The 23465-nt window shown below is 50.3% G+C and overlaps 2 protein-coding genes across 2 annotated transcripts in view; both read left to right on the top strand.

The window, feature by feature from the left end:
• Positions 1-18610, top strand: part of pex7 (peroxisomal biogenesis factor 7) — a 50604-nt gene extending 31994 nt beyond the window's left edge. The window contains exons 8-10 of the mRNA XM_084453650.1: positions 180-235; positions 7176-7275; positions 17622-18610. Of these exons, the coding sequence (XP_084309776.1) occupies positions 180-235; positions 7176-7275; positions 17622-17711 (246 nt within the window). The 3' untranslated portion in view covers positions 17712-18610. The remainder of the gene's footprint in view (positions 1-179; positions 236-7175; positions 7276-17621) is intronic.
• A 1362-nt stretch (positions 18611-19972) lies between these two features.
• On the top strand, positions 19973-22347 carry slc35d3 (solute carrier family 35 member D3; the record flags this gene model as incomplete). Its single annotated transcript, XM_084453978.1, has 2 exons — positions 19973-20408; positions 21485-22347. The coding sequence occupies 2 exons, from the start codon at positions 19973-19975 to the stop codon at positions 22345-22347; spliced, it is 1299 nt and encodes a 432-aa protein (XP_084310104.1).
• Between the last annotated feature and the right edge of the window lie 1118 nt (positions 22348-23465).

Below are 23465 nucleotides of genomic sequence, written 5' to 3' on the forward strand. Positions count from 1 at the left end.
CTCCGTAGCGCGGATGAGTAATGTGTCCATTCCATGATGATGATTATAGCCTTAAGTCATGTAACATTTTGTGAAAATAACACGATAGCACGGCACTGCAGAACCAGAATGGTATGTTCATGTGATTGCCTAATGTTCTCTCTCTCTCTCTCTCTCTCTCTCTCTCTCCCTCTCTCCAGTTCTCCCCGTTCAGTCAGACGGTGCTGGCCTCCTGCTCCTACGACTTCACAGTGAGGTGAGACCCTGTGAAGTGAACCCGGTCCACCTGTCTGTTTACTGTACGAGGGGGGGTGGGGGGGGGGCGCTGTATTTCTTTAAACCAATCACAGTCGTCTTGGGCGGAGTGGTTGCTGGGTTGTCGTTGTTTCACGTAGTCTGGATTGAATCTGATTGGACTGGGAAAATCATCCGTCGCCGCTGATTGGGCAGTAATAAACGAATGACAAGGCTTTTCCCCAAAACCTACATCCGGTGAGTCAGAGTATCAGACTCTCACAAGAGTGAGAGGTGAGACAGGGAGGCCTGGTTTCTGCAGATGGTGATGATGATGATATCTCCTTCAGAATTTTTTAAGTTAGGCCGTTGACTAGAATTGATGTGGACGATTTGGTTTCTGGCGTGAAGCTGTATAACCAGTCTATCGGTGTTGAGATTTCCAGGGTGGGTAGTTAAGTGACTCAGGTCTTGCTGATGCTCTTATCCCGCTAGGGCTGCCAGCGTCATAAAATCCTGTTATTTCAAGCTAGACTGCTTCACGTTTATGTGAGAATGTCCCTGGGTTTTAATAGTGGAGTGTACGTTTCTATGGATGATCATCTAGACTCCAGGACAACACAATGGCATCGGGCTAGTGTGACCACCAGCTCGCCCCCAGCCAATCACAGCAGAGCTGTGTCCCAGACATGTTGTCTTCAGTCACAGTCATATATCACCATGGTGACGGCTGGTCTGGGGTGTCATATATCATTCACCATGGTGATGACTGTGGTCTAGAGTTCTAGATTGGGGTGGTACAGGAGGTGGTTCTAGACTGGGGTGGTACAGGAGGAGGTTCTAAACTGAGGCGGTACAGGAGGTGGTTCTAGACTGGGGCGGTACAGGAGGAGGTTCTAAACTGAGGTGGTACAGGAGGTGGTTCTAGACTGGGGCGGTACAGGAGGAGGTTCTAGACTGGGGCCGTACAGGAGGGGGTTCTAGACTGGAGCGGTACAGGAGGAGGTTCTAGACTGGGGCGGTACAGGAGGTCTGGGGTTCTAGACTGGGGAGGTACAGGAGGTGGTTCTAGACTGGGGCGGTACAGGAGGTCTGGGGTTCTAGACTGGGGCGGTACAGGAGGAGGTTCTAGACTGGGACGGTACAGGAGGAGGTTCTAGACTGGGGCGGTACAGGAGGAGGTTCTAGACTGGGGCGGTACAAGAGGTCTGGGGTTCTAGACTGTGACGGTACAGGAGGAGGTTCTAGACTGGGGAGGTACAGGAGGTCTGGGGTTCTAGACTGGGGAGGTACAGGAGGTGGTTCTAGACTGGGACGGTACAGGAGGAGGTTCTAGAAGGGGCGGTACAGGAGGTGGTTCCAGACTGGGGCGGTACAGGAGAAGGTTCTATACTGGGATGGTACAGGAGGTGGTTCTAGACTGGGGCGGTACAGGAGGAGGTTCTAGACTGGGGAGGTACAGGAGGTGGTTCTAGACTGGGGCGGTACAGGAGGTCTGGGGTTCTAGACTGGGGCGGTACAGGAGGAGGTTCTAGACTGGGACGGTACAGGAGGAGGTTCTAGACTGGGGCGGTACAGGAGGAGGTTCTAGACTGGGGCGGTACAAGAGGTCTGGGGTTCTAGACTGTGACGGTACAGGAGGAGGTTCTAGACTGGGGAGGTACAGGAGGTCTGGGGTTCTAGACTGGGGAGGTACAGGAGGTGGTTCTAGACTGGGACGGTACAGGAGGAGGTTCTAGAAGGGGCGGTACAGGAGGTGGTTCCAGACTGGGGCGGTACAGGAGAAGGTTCTATACTGGGATGGTACAGGAGGTGGTTCTAGACTGGGGCGGTACAGGAGGAGGTTCTAGACTGGGGCGGTACAGGATGTCTGGGGTTCTAGACGGGGGAGGTACAGGAGGTCGTTCTAGACTGGGGCGGTACAGGAGGAGGTTCTAGACTGGGGCGGTACAGGAGGTCTGGGGTTCTAGACTGGGGCGGTACAGGAGGTGGTTCTAGACTGGGGCGGTACAGGAGGAGGTTCTATACTGGGATGGTACAGGAGGTGGTTCTAGACTGGGGCAGTACAGGAGGTCTGGGGTTCTAGACTGGATGGATGGAGGGAGGAGAGTGGATGGGTGGAGGATGGAGGGATGGAGTCTGTAGATGTTGAGTGCTGGCCTGGAGCCAAGCTGTGTTTTATTGATCTGGACCCCTGAGTGGCTGAGTTACTCCACGCAGATTACTGTGCTATATTTCATTAGAGCTCTCACCCACCCATACACACACACACACACACACACACACACACACACACACACAATCTCACACGCAATCTCACACACACTCACACACACACATGTGCCCACACACTCTCTCTCTCACACACACACACACACACACACACACACACACACACACACACACACACACAGACAGATGCATTATGTCACACTGCATGGCTGAAGACTCGAAGGATGCGTTGGGATCATGTGTCTCACATGGCGCGGTCTCAGAACCTCCTAGCCTCCATACAGCCCAGAACAGAAATGTGTTCTAGGACCAGTTACAGGGGAACTATTATCTACGGCTCATTTGAGACTTCAGGCTTCGAGCTAAGACGTGAGGGGTGCGGAGGTTCCGAAAAATAGAGACAATATCACTCAGCTGTGAATCTGCCTCGAACAGGCCGCCCTCCAAAAATCCTCTAAGTTCTCAAAGTAATGGGGCGAGGCGGACGATAGTCAGAGAGGCTGCCAAGCAAGTGGCCTATGAAACTCTGAGAGAAAGGGCCATCAATAGCCCTGACATTTCACTGATCTGGGCTGTAAGGGAGAGTGGCAAGAACAAAGCCCTTGATGAAAACGCACGTAAAATCTTAGCTAGAGTTTGGGAAAGTAGGAGTAGAGTGGCTAGAGCTTGGGAAAGTAGGACACTTCTAGGGAAAGTAGGACACAGTACTTTTTGGCCTCAACAATGGTGCAAACCTAACACTTCACATCAACCTACAGTAAGAACACCATTACTACCGTGAAGCGTGTTGGTGAGCAGCATCGTGTTACGGGGTGCTTCTCTGCGGGGACTGGAAAACTCTCACAGATAGAGAGCAAAGTGACAAAGGCTAAGTACAGAGAAATTCCAGAGGAAAACCTGCTGCAGTCTGCAAGAGATCTGGGACCTGGGAGAAGATTGATCTTCTAACAAGACAATGACCCAAAACATACAGCCAAAGCCACACAGAATTGGCTTAAAAATCAAAAAGTCAATATCTTGGAATTCAAAACCCAGACCGCAATCCAATTAAGAATCTTCAATTTGATTGAGTCAAAGCCCAGACTTCAATCCAATTGAGAATCTTCAATTCGATTGAGTCAAAGCCCAGACCTCAATACAATTGAGAAGCAAGACATAAATTATTGCTGTTCACCAATGGCATCCATCAAAGTTGAATGGATTTTAAAATTGGACAACTGCTGATCAAGCAACAATGGTGATGGAGACTTACCCAAACAGACTCACAGCTGGAATTGCTGCCAAAGGTGCTTCTACCAAGTATTAACTATGGGGGGCTGAATACTTATGGAATCAATTATTTTCTGGCTTTTATTTGCAATTAATTTAGGAAAAATATGTTTATTTTTATTTTTTTATATATATATTATAGAGCACCTTTGTGTTTATCAGTGACAAAAATCACATTTCGTAGCCTAACACAATAGTCCAAGGGGGGTGAATACTGTACTTTTTATAGGCACATATATATAAATATATATTTATATGTATAGTGTTTTATGTTTTTCCTTCTTGCAATGAACAAGCAGAGAAGAGAAAATAGTTGCAGGGCACAGTCTCAGCTCATTAACTGATATGAGCACGCAGTCACCAGGCTAAGACACGCTCACACTCAGCTTACTCTGCAGCTGCAGACGCCATGATCAGTGACTCAGCTACGATCAATGACTCGGGTACAATCAGTGACTCAGGTACGATCAGTGACTCGGGTACGGTCAGTGACTCAGGTACGATCAGTGACTCGGGTACGATCAATGACTCAGCTACGATCAATGACTCAGCTATTATCAATGACTCAGCTATTATCAATGACTCAGCTACGATCAGTGAGTCAGGTACGATCAGTGACTCGGGTACAATCAGTGACTCGGGTACGATCAATGACTCAGCTACGATCAATGACTCAGCTACGATCAATGACTCAGCTACGATCAATGACTCAGGTGCGCTCAGTGAGTCAGGTACGATCAGTGACTCGGGTACGATCAGTGACTCGGGTACGTTCAGTGACTCAGGTATGATCAATGACTCAGGTAAGATCAGTGAGTCAGGTACGATCAATGACTCAGGTGCAATCAGTGACTCGGGTACGATCAATGACTCAGGTACGATCAGTGACTCAGGTGTGCTCAGTGACTCAGGTACGATCAGTGACTCGGGTGCAATCAATGACTCAGCTACGATCAATGACTCAGCTACGATCAATGACTCAGGTGCGATCAGTGAGTCAGGTACGATCAGACTCAGGTGCGATCAGTGACTCGGGTACCTTCAGTGACCCAGGTGCGATAAATGCCTCGGGTACGATCAGTGTCTCAGACACGTTCAGTGACTCGGGTAGTACGGTCAACGACTCAGGTACGGTCAATTACGTCTGTGTTCTCCCACGCAGGCGGGGTGTGCTGATCACACACTCACCTCCGTGAATGGATGTGATTCTCCTGTATACACACACCCAGGGGCGGGCAGGTGATAACAGCTGCTGTGTAAATTGTGCCCATTGTACAGAACCAGCGAACTGTGGGTGTAGTTGAATGAAGGAGCTGAGCACGGGCACCTGCCTTAGCTCACACGCTCCCTCCATCCCTCCATCCCTGTTTGCCCAGGCCAGGTGGAATGTTGACCGTGTTTTGAAAGCCCCGTGTCGCGTTGTGCGCGGTCGTAAGGAGCTGCTGTTTGATCTAGATAATGTGTCCCGGGAACCGGCCACCGCAAGCCCACTACTGCGGCCGTTGCCATGACAAGGCTGTGCTCGGCGAGGGAAGTGATGTGTCTGTTACCGAAGCTCTGATTACAACAGGATATTACGGAGGCCTTTGTCTGACGTTCGTGTGAAGTGCGTGCCTGTGTGTGCATTTGAGGGGGGGGCTTCTGAGCCTGAGGAATGGGGATAGAATTATTGATCTCTGTGTTGCTTCCTTCAGCCCTCATTCATTGGACTTTCCGTTTTATTTCCATCATCTACCCAACACCCCCCCCCCCCCCCCCCCCCCACACACACACACACACACACACACACACTATATCTAGCCAGCCTCGTCTAATATAGAATACAGGAATTCATCATTTTTAATGCAGTGGGAGACTCAAAGGATTGCATTATCACAGCCTTTTGGCCTATTGCCTATAATGCAGTATGCGGTAGTTACCCGGCCTACTGTAATACGATCTACTGTAATAGCGCATTATGCTATAGCTACCCAGCCTGGCATAATATGACCTACTGTAATAGCGCAGTATGCTGTAGCTAGCCAGCCTAGTGTAGGCTAATATGACCTGTAGTATAGAGCATTATGCTATAGATATAGTGTACTGTAATATTACCTAAAGTGCATTATACTATAGCTACTCATCTCAGTGTAATAAGACCTATAGTATAGTGAATTATGCTATAGCTACCCAGCCTAGTTGAATATGACCTATAGTATAGTGTAGTATGCTGTAACCAGCCAGCCAAGTCTAATAGTGATTAGCTCTACTACTCTATGTAGAGTATCTTGCTGTGTGGAGGACTGGGTCCCCAGACGGACATCAGTTATGTGCTGTTGGGAGCCAGCGCTGGTATTAATGCTTCCTAACGGAGCCTGATAGAGCCCAGGAGTGTTTAGAGAGAAACCATTTAATTCCATTTGCAGAGTGGATGAATGAGTGTGGAGGAGGAGGAGGAGGAGGAGGTGGACTGGACTGGGTACTGCAGGGCTAGGGCTGATCTAGGCTGGGGCTTGGCTGGGCTGGTGTCTGGGGCTGGACTGGGCTAGGCTGGACTGGACTGGTGTTTGGGCTGGGCTGGACTGGTGTTGGCCTAGGCTGGACTGAGATAGACTAGTGTTTGGCTGGGCTGGGCTGGGCTAGACTGGTGTCTGGGCTGGGCTGGGCTGGTGTCTGGGCTGGGCTAGACTGGTGTCTGGGCTGGGCTAGACTGGTGTCTGGGCTGGGCTGGGCTGGACTGGACTGGGCTGGTGTCTGGGCTGGGCTGGGCTGGGCTGGGCTGGGCTGGGCTGGGCTGGGCTGGGCTGGGCTGAGCAGGGCTGGACTTGTGTCTGGGCTGGGCTGGGCTGGTTTGGGCTGGGCTGGGCTGGTGTCTGGGCTGGGCTGGGCTGGGCTGGGCTGGGCTGGGCTGGGCTGGGCTGGTGTCTGGGCTGGTGTCTGGGCTGGGCTGGGCTGGGCTGGGCTGGGCTGGGCTGGTGTCTGGGCTGGGCTGGGCTGGGCTGGTGTCTGGGCTGGTGTCTGGGCTGGGCTGGTGTCTGGGCTGGTGTCTGGGCTGGGCTGGGCTGGTGTCTGGGCTGGGCTGGGCTGGTGTCTGGGCTGGGCTGGGCTGGGCTGGGCTGGGCTGGGCTGGTGTCTGGGCTGGGCTGGGCTGGGCTGGGCTGGGCTGGGCTGGGCTGGGCTGGGCTGGGCTGGGCTGGGCTGGGCTGTCTGGGAGAGAGGCTGGAAGCTGCGTCAGGGCTTTGGCCCCCAGCCTGCTGTCACTGTGGGAAGAGAAATGACTGTCCAATTAGCCTGATTGCCTGGCTCTGGCTCTGGCTCTGGAGGCTTGGGAAGGGGGGGGCGGGTATTATGGGTGGGCTAGAGTGCCTCTGAATGCCTCGTTATTTGGCTAGACTATCAGATGATTTTAACATGTTCTCAGTTCTGTCTGGTACTTGTCAGTCTGCGCGTGTCTCTGACTGGTCCTGCGATCGCGTTGCCAGGTTGTGGGACTACGCCAGACCGCAACCCCTCCTGGAGACGCTGGAGCACCACTCGGAGTTCGTCTGCGGCCTGGACTTCAACCTGCACATTCCCAACCAGGTAACACACACACACACACACACAAACACATCAGCCTCACCCATGCCCCGTCACAGTCGGCTCTGATCCTGTGTCTTGATGTTGTCTCGTGGTCCCCCTACAGCGCCTCCTCTCCACTAGAGGGCGTCTTAGGTGGATTTTTTTAAGGCCAATAAAGATTCTGATATTTTGGAGAACAGGAAGGCCTATAGGCCTACTGTATATCTACCAATTTTTTTCTCTCTCTCTCTCAAAGATTCCGACATCCATAATTAATGTAGCAAACTCTGTACCCTAAAAGGCATCTGATTCCACTATCTGCTCATGTGCCGTTCATCCTAAGCAGGCACGTTAATTGTTTACCCTATTTTACATTTCAAGCTCTTTAAGCACTCTGACTGATTATTTAAGAGTTACAACAACAACAACAAAATCTGCCATATTGGCGTCCTTAACCGGCAATCCCGATAAATCCCGTTATGGTACAAATATCGGTGCGATATCGGTCAATCCCCAGCAAACCCAGGGGAAACAGACAGCTCAGACTGTGTCCTGTCATCCCTTGTCCTTTCCCTCACACTGCAATGCAGCCCACAGTCCCCATCCATCAATCTGTCCTCAGTATCCTCTATCAGCACTCCCCCCCCCCCCCCCCGTCTACAGACGGCCTCTGGAACTACAGTTCTGAAGTCGTGCCTCCATGATTGTAGTTCATTGGCTGGGGAGTGATGAGGTAGGAGGTGGGAGCAGGACCGGTGTCTCCTATAGGCGGAGTAGGCAAACGCCTAGGGCTTCCAGCCTCGCAAAACTTTTCCGGTTTTAAACTATAAAAAAAAGTGTTAAAGTTTTCATTACAGTGCCAGTGATCATATCCCCCCCCCCTCCTCCCCCAGCAATAGTTTGATTTGATTGGCTGAGGCCCCAACCAAATGTGATACTCCAGGGCATCATTGTTGATGATGATAGCCTAAAGTGGTGGCCTAACGTTACATGACGATGGGATGATGGCGCCTCAGTCTTTATTGCTTGATGGTGGGTAGGGTTTATTTTATATTCAGTCTGACCAGAAGCAGGGATAAAAACGTATCTCCACCGGCGATAAAAATGAATGATCAGAGGAGGGGATATCAAAACCATCCCCTCAGCAATTCGCACGCTGGAGTACGAGCTGCTGTGGAAACGGTTTGTTTCCAGATGGACAGGCCCCGCCCCCGAGGACAGCGACTGATTGGGTTCTCTTCTCTTACTCGCCCTAGTATCCAGGATGACATGTCATTATCCGCCGTACTCTGATTGGATGATCGTTAGTTCCTGGAGATTGCCCGTCAAACAATGTGGAATAGATATGGATGAGGGGTCGTGGGGTGTCAAAACACTGAAGGGATTTCACACACACACACACACACACACACACGCAAACTCACACTGGTGTGTGGGGCGTGTTTCCCAGGAGATGTCAAAAGGCTGACAGCCTCCCAGAGAGAGCTGTCACACACACACACACACACACACGCACACAATCACACACACACACACACGCACACACACACACACACGCACACACACACGCTACACAAACACACACCCCTTCTTGCCTAGCTCCCAATCCTAACTGACAAACAGTGTACATTAGCGCCTGTGTATCTGTCTGTCATTTACCCCCGCTATGGGAATGGAGGAACCATTTAGAATTCATACATGGAATAATGATTGACAGGACCACATTAGTTCAGTAATGACAAGGTTTGCCCCTGCTGAGAGTGTTCTGATTGTGTGACGTGTGTATGGTGTGTGTTCTGAGTGTGTGGTGTGTGTTCTGTAGGGCTGGGTATTGGCAAGGACCTCACGATACACACAGCTCATCATACACACATATCACGATACATGGGTCACAATATGATTGTATCACAATATATTGCGATATGATAAGATATAGATAAGTAATTAATGATATAATTGTAGCTTTAGATAATACACAATATTGTGCATCCTTGTTTATTGGTTTCTCAAAGGCTTTTGATACAGTGGACCATGATGTATTGAGGCATAGGCTATCTTGTATAGGGCTGTCAGACTGTTCTGACTGGTTCTCTAATTATCTTTCTGATGGGACTCAAAGAGTCAAAGTTGATGGTTGTTCCTCTGATATCTTGTCCGTCATCAAGGGGGTACCACAAGGCTCTGTCTTAGGCCCTTTGTTGTTCACAATTTATATAAAGGACTTAGGTAAAAATGTTCATAATGCAAATTGCCATTACTATGCAGATGATAGTGTAATTTATTGTTGTGTGGGACCTTTGTCAAAGGCTGTGGATTTTTTGCAAGTTGCATTTAAAGAAATATAAATGTATGTAACTAAGACTTGTACTAAATGCAAGTAAAACAATCTGTAAATCTGGTTAAGAAGCTGAAAGTAAGGCTGGGTTTCTATTTTAGAAACAAGACCTTTCTCCTTTATGCTAAAAAGAGGCTTGTCGCTGCTACTGTTTTACCAGTGCTTGATTATGGTGATGTTCTGTACATGAATGCCTGTTCTACCTAATTGCTCATGCTGGATTCTACTTATCATGGTGCCCTAAGGCTCATTACTGTCTGTAGATCACTTACTCACCATTGTACGTTATATGAGAAGGTAGGTTGGCTGTCCTTGTCTGCTCGTAGGCTTTTCCATTGGTACATCTTCATCTATAAAGCATTCATTGGTCTGTTAACTTTATATTTCAGTACATATCTGACCCCCTTGAGGACGGATGATCGTCCTCATCTTATAGCTTGCGTTCTCAGGACTACCTAACTACCTCAGTCCCCAGAACTCGCACTGAGTTTGGAAAGAGGGCTTTTATATTCTCTGCTCCCTCTACCTGGAATGGACTTCGAAAATCTCTGAAGCTCCAGACTCTTGTAACACTGCATTCTTTTCAAACTCAACTCACAGACTTTTTAATGACTGATTTGGGAGTGTGCAAATGCTTTGCTACATAATGTTTATTGGTCATTGTACACCCTGTAGTAATGGTGCATGTGTATGATGCTAATCTAACTTGACCTTCCTTCCACAGCATCCCCTTTAACCCCCCCCCCCCATCCTCCCTTTTGCCTCCCCCACTTTGGCTACTGCATGCCCTATTTTATCTCTCTCCGTTCTTTTGTCTGTGTTCTCTGTCTTCTGGCCAACCGTGTTCTATATTGGTCTGTCTTTGTTTTAACTTCTTGTTTTTTTTATGCTGCCATTTTGGTCAGGTGTTGCTCGAAAAAGAGTTATTTGATCTCAAGCTTCTTTACCTGGTTAAATAGAGGTTAAATAAAATAAAAATAAACATATTGCGATGCATAGCGATATTCTATATAATTTACTGCAATTTTAAAATACAGACGCTTTGAAAACACAACTCCATCCCCCACTCCCTGGAGGTGATCCTGAGGGTGGAGGGAATGTAAGGACATTTAAAATCCATTTAAAACATGAATAATGTATTGATGATTTGGTTAAATTATTTTATATAATCCCTGTCTTGTTCTGTATATTTCCCTTGTGCTAAAAAAAGGTATATCATGTATCCATATAAGGATCTCCTCTCCTCTCCTCTCTTCTCTTCTCTCCTCTCCTCTCTCTTCTCTCCTCTCCTCTCCTCTCCTCTCCTCTCCTCTCCTCTCCTCTCCTCTCCTCTCCTCTCCTCTCCTCTCCTCTCCTCTCCTCTCCCCTCTCCTCTCCTCTCCTCTCCTCTCTCTCCTCTCCTCTCCTCTCCTCTCCTCTCCTCTCCTCTCCTCTCCTCTCCTCTCCTCTCCTCTCCTCTCCTCTCCTCTCCTCTCCTCTCCTCTCCTCTCTCCTCTCCCCTCCTCTCTCTTCTCTCCTCTCTTCTCTTTTCTCCTCTCTCTTCTCTTCTCTCCTCTCTCTTGTCTTTTCTCTTCTCTTCTCTCCTCTCCTTTCACTTCTCTCTTTCCTGTCTCTTCTCTCCTCTCTCTTCTCTCTTCTCTCCTCTCTTCTCTCCTCTCTCTTCTCTCCTCTCTCTTGTCTTTTCTCTTCTCTTCTCTCCTCTCCTTTCACTTCTCTCTTTCCTCTCCCTTCTCCCCTCGCTCTACTCTCTCTTCTCTCCTCTCCTCTCTTCTTTCCTCTCTTCTCTTCTCTCCTCTCTCTTGTCCTTTCTCTTCTCTTCTCTCCTCTCCTTTTACTTCTCTCTTTCCTCTCTCTTCTCTCCTCGCTCTTCTCCTCTCTCTTCTCTCCCTCCTCTCATTTCTCTCCTTTCCTTTCACTCCTCTCTTTCCTCTCCTCTCTCTCTCCTCCTCTCTCCCTCCTCTCTCCTCTTCTCTGGCAGCCAGCTTAATTTCATACAGCTGCCAACAGAACTCTGCCGCCCACCCCTGTTTCGAGTCTCCACCTCTCTCCTCCCTCTCCTCTCCTCCCTCCGTCTCCTCCATCCCTCTCTCCTCCTCCTCCCTGCCTCTCTCCTCCCTGCCTCTCCTCCCTCTCCTCTCCTCCCTCCGTCTCCTCCATCCCTCTCCTCCTCCTCCCTGTCTCTCCCCTCCCTGCCTCTCCTCCCCTCTTCTCCTCCCTCCGTCTCCTCCATCCCTCTCTCCTCCTCCTCCTCCCTGTCTCTCCTCCCTGCCTCTCCTCTCCTCCCTCTGTCTCCTCCATCCCTCTCTCTTCTCCTTCTCCTCCCTGTCTCTCTCCTCCCTGCCTCTCCTCCCTCCGTCTCCTCCATCCCTCTCTCCTCCTCCTCCTCCTCCCTGTCTCTCTCCTCCCTGCCTCTCCTCCCTCTCCTCCCTCCCTCTCCTCCATCCCTCTTTCTTCTCCTCCTCCTCCTCCCTGTCTCTCTCCTCCGTGCCTCTCCTCCCTCTCCTCTCCTCCACCCCTCTCTCTTCTCCTCCTCCTCCTCCTCCCTGTCTCTCTCCTCCCTCTCCTCTCCTCCCTCCATCTCCTCCATCCCTCTCTCCTCCTCCTCCTCCCCTCTCTCCTCCTTCCTCTCTCGTCCGTTCGATGGCGTCCACCCCTGCGCCGTCCCAGTCCTCCAGCCTGCCCAGCATGCATCTCTGCTCATTAAGCTCGCTGTCAGATGTACAGGCCCTGTGCCCTGCGCCAGACTGGGGGGGTGCAGGTAGCTGTTCCAGGGTTGGTGTGTGTGTGTGCATGTGTGTGCGTGTGTGTGTAAGTGAGAGATAGAGAGAGAGAGAGAGAGAGAGAGAGAGAGAATGTGAGATGTGTGTGTATGGTTGCGCCCTTTCTATAGGACCCTCGCCTGTCAATAAATGCAGTTTACCCCCCTCCACGGAGCCTCCAGCACTAAGACCACCCACACACACCCCTCATATCCAGATAGAACCTTTCACACCCTGTTAGCCTCTGCCCCCGCCCCCCACCCAGCCGCACAAACACACGCATCCACAGCCTACAGCCCAGAACGGCTCCCGACCGCTGTGCCTGCCAGCTCCAGTTACACAACCAGCTCCTGCCGTCGTGATCACAGCCGGTCGGCCAGTGCGGAGGACTTTGCGTGTGTGTGGGGGGCGCCAGCAGGGGGACACGGCATCCGAGCTGGAGATAACAGTCAGCCTAGACCAGATCTCATCCCATTACCCAGAAGGATTTGTGGAAGCCAATGACTCTTGGGATTGTATGCGCGTCAGGATGATTGGTCCGTACAGATTCGCGCGGGGAGGCTGGTTTGGCCTCTGATTGCTCACTGAACGCAGCTCTCCACTTTTCTAACGAGCCCTGCGTTCGCGTGAGCCGTCGACATATTTGGCACATGAAGCGCGATTTAGACGATTGGGACTTTCTTCCACGTTATCTCCACAGACCACAGATTTCCACTTTTCAAATATTGCTAATGAGTCCCGCAGTCTAGCGAGCCGTCGGTAGCATAGCCAATCTGGCACACGAGGCGCAGTTTACTTGGACTTTCTCCCACATTAGCTGTCACTTTACAGAGGTTTTGAGTCTCATTCTCCGTGGTCTATAGACTTCTATTTCAGCTCAGTCACGGACGATTAGTAGGGACATTAAGTGAAACACAGACGCATTACGCCACAGCAGAAAGCCCTTCTTACGTGCGCTATGCTACGCTATTCCAAACGGAATCCTATCACACATATGAACACAAATAAGCACAAAACTGCTTTCCTTGATCAGTCAGTCTTGTATTAACTAACTATAAACTATAACTTTTTTTTCCCATGGCTCTAACGTCCGCAAATTTATGTAGTGACAACCGACATCACGCGAGGGGACACTTCGTGAGGCGTAGCAGAAACCCGCCCAGTCATCGTGGCAGCGCCGCATGACATCATCGACAGAGGTTTCCCTATTTGCCTCTCACACATAAGCACACCACTACAACACTTCATGAGAGGTCAGGCAGACTGAAAAGGAGACAGTGAAAATAGAGCGTTGTAAAACTGAGAACAACTGTGACAACTCTTTCACAAACAGCATAGATGGTCATGTCTTTTTAAAGTAATTTGGTAAACACGAGCCGAGAGAGAGAGTGAGATAGATAGAGAGAGAGAGAGACATGGAGCCTGATAACTTCCACAGGACTCCTGAGAAAACAGACAAATATTCAAATGCAGCCAACCCCCCCCCCACCCCCGGGGCTTGCTAGGGTACCCTACCAGACCAGCTGCTGGTTAGGGGGAACACCCCACAGGGTTGCTGGGGATACCCCTCACAGCCCCCCTCCTCTACACTCCCCTCCCTCCCTCCCTCCCTCGCCTCTCCTCCTCTCCTCCACTTCTAACCCCCCCCCCCCCCCTTCCTACACGTCCTCTCCTCTCCTCTGAAGAATCAAGATTCTAGATTCCCTTATTTGTCACATATAATGTACGATGTACAGTCACAGTGAAATGCTGCTGCCGGCTCCAAGATTATGCTCATTTACAGATAAACTCTGAAACTCAATTTACAAATTTCACAAGAAGTACCATTTCTATACAGTATAAAGATATAAGATAAGATAGATACCGGTCTGGATGGATTATGGGTGAGTTATGTACATGCTATAGCTATACTATACGTTAGATAGAGTCATTTAGGTGCTGGATGGATTGCGGAAAGAAGCTTTTCCTGAGTCTCTCCGTGCTCGCCATGCGAGTGCGGTATCTTTTCCCTGACCATAGCAGAGAGAACAGTTCGTTGCCTGGGTGGCTGGGGTCTCTCAGGATCCTGTTGGCCTTGGTCTTGAATTTCCTCAGTTGTCTGAGGTGGTACAGTCTCTGATATGCTTTCCTCAACATAGTCTTTATGTGTGTTGACCATGTCAGGTCTTTGGTGATCTGGACGCCATGGTACTTGAAGCTGTCCACTCTCTCTACAAGGGTCCCGTTGATGATTAGAGGTGTAGTTCCTCTCCTGCTTCCTCCCAAAGTCCACCAGCATCTCCTTTGTCTTGCTGACGTTCAGATGGAGGCTGTTTTCCTGACACCACTGGGTCAGGAGACTCACCTCCTCCAGGTAGGCCCTCTCATCATTGTTGCTGATCAGGCCTATCACTGCTGTGTCGTGGGGAAACTTGACAATGTTATTGGAGTCAAAGGTGGCTGTACAGTCGTGCGTGTACAGAGAGTACAGTAATGGGGCCAGAACACAGCCCTGGGGGGCTCCCGTGTTGAGGGTGAGGGAGGATAAGGTGTGGTTACCTACCTTCACCACTTGGGGTCTGTCTGACAGGAAGTCCACTTACAGAGGGCGTTGCTTTGCCCCAGGACCCTGAGTTTGGTGTTGAGTCTGTGTGGGGTTATAGTGTTGAAAGCTGAACTATAGTCAGCTAACCCGACACGTTCCCCTTGCTCTTGTCTAGGTGGGATAGGATGGTGTGGAGAACGTGAGATGTTGGGTTTGTATGTGAACTGTAGGGGGCCTAGTGTGCTGGGCAGTGAGGAGCAGATGTGTTCCTTGACCAGCTTCTCAAAGCACTCCATCACCACAGAGGTGAGAGCTACCGGGCGGTAGTCATTGAGGCAGGCTGGTCTTGGCTTCTTCGGTACGGGGATGACGGAGGTCTTCTTGAAGCATGTGGGGACGATGGACAGGGCCAGGGACAGGTTGAATATCACTGTGAACACAGGAGCCAGTTGGTCGGCGCACGCCTTGAGGACCTGCCCCTCGATACCGTCTGGTCCCGCGGCTTTCCTGGTGTTCACCTGTTTAAACACCCTTCTGACGTCGTGTTCAGAGAGAGTGAGTGCTCTCTCTTCCCCTCCGCTCTCCTCCGCCTCAGGTGCGACGGCCGTCCGGCCGTTGCTGGTCTCAAAGCATGAATAAAAAGTGTTGAGGCTGTTCAAGAGAGTAGCATCTACACCTCCTGTGGAGGATGGAGATCCCTTTTAGTCAGTCATGGTGTTAAGTCCCTGCCAAACACCGCCTTGTTTGAATTTTAATTCCATCCTCTCACCGTATTCCCTCTTGGCTTCCTTCACTGTTCTCCTTACGTTGAATGCTGCTGCCTTATAATCATCTATGTTGCCCGTCATTAGTCCTAATTTGTAGGCAGTGGTGCGTCTCCTTTTCTCTCCTCCTCCTCCTCCTCCTCCTGTCTCCTTTCCTCTTCTCTCCTCCATTATGCTGCAGCGTTGGCCTCTGTGTAGCTCAGCTTTATGGTTTGCGGTAAAGTAATTCATGGAAGGGACTTCTTCCTTCAATGGATGAGTCACTGGCTGGCAGCCACGCCAGTCCTACTCACTCTATGATAATGAACACTCGCTCACGTGCACGCACACACACACACATACAGTACATACACAGGCACACACACATGCGCGCAAATACTCACACACACGCACACATACGCCTGCTCACACGCACACAGAAGAGCCCTTTTTGGCCCCCAGCGGACCTGTGACCCTCCGGGAGCCGGCCATAGAGGGTCTGTCTCGGGAGGCACGCCCACACCCACGCCCGACCCCAGCGTAGACCTTTTTGCGCGGGTAGCACTGAAACGCCAGGTGTGCAGGACAAACCCAGGATCCCTTGCAGGTAGCGGATACGTAAGGCCTCTAGGGTTCAGTAAGAGTTTGTAATAAAATCCAAGGCAACTCTTCATTCCAAATAAAAAAGCCTTTAATACAGGGCTAGTTCATAGTTGAACAGGGAACCAATATGTTTCGACGCTAGGTCTTCATCAGGGTTCGTACGTGCCTCTACAGCAGTGTTGAAAGGCAAACCGCCTTGTACACAGCTGCTTTGGTGGAGATGGTTAGGTTCGTGATCTGGAAGACCCTAGATTTGAGCCCGCCAAAGGCAGCAGTCAGGCCAATGTGAATGTGTCGCCGTTGGGTGTCGGCGTAGATGTTCCAGGAGGGGGGCAGAATGATGCCAAAGTAGGTGAAGTGTGGGACGATCGCAAGGGGGTGACCATCGAGGGTGAAGGTGGGCACATGTGGTTGGGGGATGGACTCTTGCACGACTATCTGTTTTTTCTCGATGTTGATCTGGAGACCAGTGGCGCTGTGTATGGAAGCGACCACATTCAGCCCACGCTGTAGGGATTCTGGTGAGTGGGCGAAGAGAGCACAGCCATCTGCATACTGTAGACACACACACGTCACACACACACACACACACACACACACACAAACAAACATATACACACTCACAAATACCGGTAGAGGAGATGACCTCATGTATATTGGATCAAACTCTAATTTGACTGTTTAATAGTGTGTGTGTGTGTGTGTGTGTGTGTGTGTGTGTGTGTGTGTGTGTGTGTGTGTGTGTGTGTGTGTGTGTGTGTGTGTGACTGATAGTTTGATTGTGTGTATGCGTGCATGTGTGTGTGCGCATGCGTTTGTAAGCAGGAGATGAAAGCATTAGAGTTCAGATGACAGTCTTGTCTCTGCCAAGCTCTAGGAAGGAGGAGTTCTCCTCCTCACTCAGCCCACTCATGTTCAGAACGCTAGTTATCTCTCCACGTCTGGAAAAGCCAATTTGCAGCCTTTGAAGGATGTTCAAAAGCAGAGTCAGGAGGACTGAATGGAAGGTTGTTCTGTTTATACCAGAACACACACTCTGAATGTTCCTGCCAGGCAGCAGAACAACAGAACATTGTTGAACCGTAACTGGCTGTAAAATGACAGTTATTTAACCTCATTACTGCTTGGGTTCCTGCAATGTTCACCTGAAACCACCAATGAAATTCTTAAACCCTCTGTGGGTTCTTCTACAGGGACAGCCGTAGGACCCTTTTGGAAGGGTGTATGTGTGTGTGTGTGTGTGTGTGCGTGCGTGCGTGTGTGTGCGTGTGTGTGATACTGTGTCAGTCGCTGGGTAACAGGCTGTGTGTATGTGTGTGTGTGTGTGTGTGTGTGTGTGTGTGTGTGTGTGTGTGTGTGTGTGTGCGTGCGTGCGTGCGTGTGTGTGTGTCGCGCGTCCTCAGATGGCGGACTGCTCCTGGGACGAGACGGTGAAGATCTACACGCCCCCCTGCCTGGCCACGCCCCCTCCCCCGCCCCCCTGCGCTCCGTAGAGGTCATCGCCATGGCGACGACGCTTGCCAGGTGCACTGCAGCCCGTCGGCAGCGACGGGATGCGGGGGGCTCCGTCGCCACTGGGACTGCGGTAGCGGCGTTTGGCAGAGCTCAGCGGCGGTCGTCATGAAGATGCTGTTAGAGGATGACTGGACCAGGGGGGGGACGGAATACTGATGACCATGACGAGGACAGGGACTCCTCGCCACTTGCCTTGCTTACAATAACTGTGTGTGTGTGTGTGTGTGTCTGCCTTGTGCGTCAGAGCTACGCGTCTTAACACACACAAACATACACACACACACACAAACACAACTGATGCACAAAGTGCTGCACCACACTAACATGGTCCAGCCCTAACCCTCCAGATCAGACTCAGACACAGCCTGCTGTTCTCAAGTTCACTACACACACACACAGATCAGGGAAGCGGTGTAATGTGTAATGTACTGTGTGTAAATGTCATGTACGACGGTGTGATGACACACTGAAGGTCCTGTCCCACTGTAGGGGCGGAGACCGTTAAGAGACTTCAGTCTGCCGTGAGCCAATCAGGGGGCTCCCGCGCAGAGCAGTCGGCCCGCTGTGCTCCGCCCCGAACCAAACGTTCTCCGGGGGAACTCTTTTCCTCTGGTCATTTTCAGAATAAGCCGGTCTTCCAGCGCAGTGCCCCTGTCTGTGAAGGTCTGTTATGAGTTTCGGGATGGAGCTGACTCAGCCTGACACCACAATTTGCAGTGACTGGTTTGGGCTTTTGGATTGAATTGGATTTTACATCTGTAATGAGCAAATCTATGTTGACAGACTGGGTTTGCTGTGTCTTCCAGTCAACTCAGCAGAAAAAAGTTGTGTTTTTTGTAAGTGTATTGTATTCATTTGGGAACGCTGTCATAATTGTATAATCATGATGTTGTGGCTGATAAGATTAAACAAAAACTAGGCTGAATAAGAAAAAAAACTGATTTAGTCAGTGTCTTGTATTTTTGTCCATTGTACAGGGCCGGTGTCTCTTATAGGCAGAGTAGGCAAATGCCTAGGGCCTCCAGCCTTGTAACACTTTTCTTGTTTTAAACTATAAAAAAGTGTTAAAGTTTTCATCACAGTATGTGCCAGTGATCATAAAACCCAGATTTCCGAAAGGCCCCCTTCCCCCAGCAATAGATTTATCTGATTGGCTGAGGCCCCAACCGAACACTCAAGTGCTTAATTGCTGCTGATGGTAGCCTAAAGTGGTGGCCTAACATTACATGACGATCGGATCACGGTGCCTCAGTCTATTTTTTGATGGTGGGTAGGGTTTATTTAAAAAGGGAGTCTCCACAGAAAAAATGCCTAGCCCCCCCCCCCCCAAAGTCTAGAGACAAACATATCTGCTGTCTAAATTGATTGAATTGATATAACTAACTGTGCATGTGAAATAGGAATGTTCATAATAAGCACGGGATATGGCCCCTCATTAAGTATTAACAGGTGCTTTCAGATCATTTAAATTGAAAACATTATTTCACAACTATGTGTCATAATTATGAGCAGGTTCACAGTTATAATGGTGAGTAGTAGCCTAGACATGGGCTGAGAACAAACAGCATAGTCTTTTTTATTTTATTTCATGCGCCCGCAGAGGGTTTCAATTGGTCCGGGGCACCGCAATATGTAAATACAACTGGGAAAGTCCATCAAAGTGAGTGGGCTGGTTTTTCAGTCGGGCTGGTGGATGTGGGTAGAGAGCCAACCGCTGTTGCGGCATCTTTGAGGCATATTCCACTCGGCAACTTCAGCGCCAAAGTGTTGCGCCTCAGCTCCCTCCATGCGCCAAGGACCGCTGGTTTAGCTTGCTGTATGCGAATATAGCATTTGTACTGCACCGAATAGCACTGTTCTGCTCCTCTGCTCTGCTTCTCTAGCGCTGACCACAGCATGTGAGGCAGGAGAAAGCTGGAACCCCCGAATTGCGCTGAAGAGCTAATTGATGAAAACGTGCATTCAAACGAGCGCGTCAGCATATCCAAGCTTGCTCTGCTCTCCCTCTTGGAACAGACCGCTGTTTGCTTCTACAGTCCCCTTTTTATCGAAAGGTCCTGAATGCCGATTGATTTCTGCCTGACGTTAATAACTCGGACATTTACAGCCGTGCGCCCGCGCGAGGTGCCTGCTGTGTTCCATTCTATTCCAAGGACCGGGGCGCGCGCAGTTTCTTCCGATATCATTTTGACCGTTTCTCCATTCCCTCGCGCGTAACGGGAGATCTCAGCGTTCAGCCATGGAAGTTTGCAAAGGTCGTCTCCTGGGCATTTCGGTCGCGGTGGCGCACGGGTTCTTCTCGGGATCTCTGAACATTCTGTTGAAATTTCTCATCACCACTTACAACTTCCACTACCTCACTCTCATCCAGTTCCTGACCAGCACGACCGCGGCTCTTACCCTGGAGATTCTGCGGAGGCTTGGGAAGGTGGACATCCCTCCCTTCAGCCCGCAGCTGGCCAAGGCGTTCGGGGGTGTCTGTGTTCTGTCCACCCTACAGTCCACCCTGACTCTCTGGTCTCTCAAAGGACTCTCCCTGCCCATGTACGTGGTGTTTAAACGGTGTCTGCCACTCGTCACGCTCGGGATAGGCGTCTGCGTTCTGAAGAACGGTGTCCCCTCCGCGGGGGTGATAACGGCTGTGCTCATCACCACCGGCGGAGCTGCGCTGGCCGGTAAGAGCATGAGTATTATTCATCAATGAAGTGAGGACTGCTGCTAATTAATATGCGGAATACATGGCAGATTATTGATTTTACGCACCTGATTTGTCGTGATTATAATTGGCTTCAAGGTAGTACTGCCTTTCAAGCATTTTCCGCTTTAATTGGATTACATTTCTGACGATTAATTTCCATATTTTCCTCAGGAAAAGTTCCCCATCTCCTCCTAATTTGAAAGCACTGTGTTCGAGCGTGTGTGTGTGAGAGAGGGAGAGGGAGAAGTTTAGCAGCATATCCAGCAGACTGATCAGATCAGGGCTCCACTGAGCTGCAACACCTTCTCTTATCTATTTGAAATACCAAAGTTGCTTTTCTACACGGACAAAAACTGAAAATAGTTATTGTCTGTTTAGGCTTTACTGTAGGTGGCATGCATGTAGTAAAATATTTGGAAATAGTGAAAGTGTCCTTGCTCTACCAAGAGACAAACACGTAAAATAAAATCTTTGTTTTTATTTCATTCTAGATGGTTTTGGATCCACAGTTTCTTGTTGAATAGAATCATCCTTATTAACAGTGAATTATGAAGCATGTCTATAATGTAATTTGTTATATTTTGTGAATTAATGGACCGACTTGGAAAAAGGCAGCTCCTGCACAAGTCAAGCATTGTCCTCACAGAGCAGATTATAGATTTTATGCACCTGATTATAATTGGATTCAAAGTACTGCCTTGTCAGCATTTTGATTGGATACTGTACATTTCTGTAGGTTATTTTCCATATTTCCCTCAGGATAAGTTCCCTGTTGCCTTCCAATTTTACATTTGTGCCACAGCACAGTTTGAGTGTGTGTGTGTGTGTGTGTGTGTGTGTCTGTGTCTGTGTGTGTGTGTGTGTGTGTGTGTGTGTGTGTGTGTGTGTGTGTGTGTGTGTGTGTGAGAAGTTTAGAGGCATGCCCACCTGGTCAGTTCCAATGAGTTGCGTCACCGTCCCTTATCCATATCCTGAGTTTAACCACCAGATTGTCTGTATGTGTGTGTGTGTGTGCCTCCATGTTTGCCTGCCCCCCCCCCCCCTTCCCCAAAGGCGCGGGTGACCTGACCGGCGACCCGTTCGGCTACGTCACAGGCGTCCTGGCGGTCATCGTCCACGCCTCCTACCTGGTCCTGATCCAGAAGACCAGCGGCGACTGCGATCATGGCCCGCTCACCGCCCAGTACGCCATCGCCATCATGGCGTCCCCGGTGCTGCTCATCTGCTCCGTGGTCAGCATGGACGCCATCCACATGTGGTCCTACGCCGGCTGGAACAACCCCTACATCTCGGGGATCTTCACCACCTGCATCGTCGTCGGCTGCGCCATGAACTTCACCACGCTGCACTGCACCTACATCAACTCCGCCGTCACCACCAGCTTCGTGGGTGTGGTGAAGAGCATCGCCACCATCACGGTGGGCATGGTGGCGTTCAGCGACGTGGAGCCCACCACGCTGTTCGTGGCCGGCGTGGTGGTCAACACCGTGGGCTCCATCACCTACTGCATGGTCAAGTACTACGAGACGCGGAGGAAGAGCCTGTACCAGGACCTGGAGGAGTCCGGGCAGGAGGATGGGGGTCCGGCGGGGCTGCCCTACACGGAGAAGCCCCCTGGAGGAGGGGAGGGGGTGCTGGCGAACGGAGAGCTGCCGGAGCCCCCCCCAGCGGAGGCTGACCCCCTCCAGCGGTACGTCATGACTGAGGCCGAGCTGCTGGAGATGCAGAGGGAGGCCTTCCATGGCGAGAACCAGAGCCAAGCCCCGGGGTCCGGGTCGGGGCGGCCGGGGTTGGGGCTGGGGGGGCCGGGCCCTGCCGTCAGTGACAGCTACGCTGGGGTGTGGAGGTCGGTCAGGAACCTGCAGTTCATGAAAAAAGACACCCTTATAGACAACATGGAGGTGCAAAGCCCCTGATAGCAGGGACAGAATCTCTCTTTCTTTCTTTCCTCTCGCTGTCCCTCTCTCTCTCTCTCTCTCTCTCTCCTCTCGCTGTCCCCCCCCCTCTCTCTCTCTCTCTCTCTCTCTCTCTCTCTCTCTACAGATGTAGGGTGCATGTGGTGTCTGTCTGTTGATCCGTCTGTCTGTGATGCTGCTCTGATGGTGGATGGTTTTAGACCTGTGTGTTTTTTGCTTTCTTGTTTATTTGTTTGTCTCTCAGACGTTCTCTTCAGGAAACAACAACAAAAGTATTTTTAAGAAGATGAACTGTTTATATGATGATGAAATGGACTGACTATTTATACAAAACATTTAGAGAGTATGTTTAAATGTTTGATATTGATCTATCAGTCATATTTGCACGTAAGGGTAATAATGCCTGTTCAGAGTCTGTGCAGTCCACGATATTGTGATTTCAAGAGAGGAGCAATAGCAATATCCTTTTGCATGCTCAATGCAAAGTCAAATTTAAAGCGTTTTTATGAAAACCTTCCTTCTGGCTTCTTCTTTCTCACATCCTCATTATTAACGAGCCAGTGTGACGTCCGAGGTAATTGTTTCTCTTGCCAGACTGCCTTTCCTTTCACTGAAAGATCTCTTTGAATTACCCAGTAGACGACAGCGATAAGGTTCAGTTAGTATGAAAGTGTTCTAGGAGAGCTCCTGGGGACAGAGATATGAGCTGTTTGTGTGGGGAGATCATTACCTGAGAGCCTCATCTGTTCCTAGATGTCACCAGGAGATTGGAGGGGACCTTGAGAACGAACCCCTGGTCTGCATGGCTGGGTGGGGCTGAGGAGATGGCTGTTAGCGGGGGGGGGGGGGGGGGGGGCAACATTGATATCTCTCACACACACACTGGAGGCATGTGTGTTTGTGCATGTGTGTGTGGGTGGATGGGGTCATGACTCACATCAAACCACAGTACATGTATATTAAAGTAAATCCTTATCTCTACCTAAAGGTGCCTGCAGGGAGGGAGGGAGAGAAGGAGGGGGGAGGGAGGAGAGAAAGAGAAAGAACGAGAGAGGAAGAGGAGGCAAAAGCAATAGGGGGTGTTCGAAGGCAGAAGCAATAAGAGGAACAGGACAGAA

Source organism: Borostomias antarcticus (genome assembly GCF_949987555.1).
Source record: "Borostomias antarcticus genome assembly, chromosome: 19".
NCBI lineage: Eukaryota > Metazoa > Chordata > Actinopteri > Stomiiformes > Stomiidae > Borostomias > Borostomias antarcticus.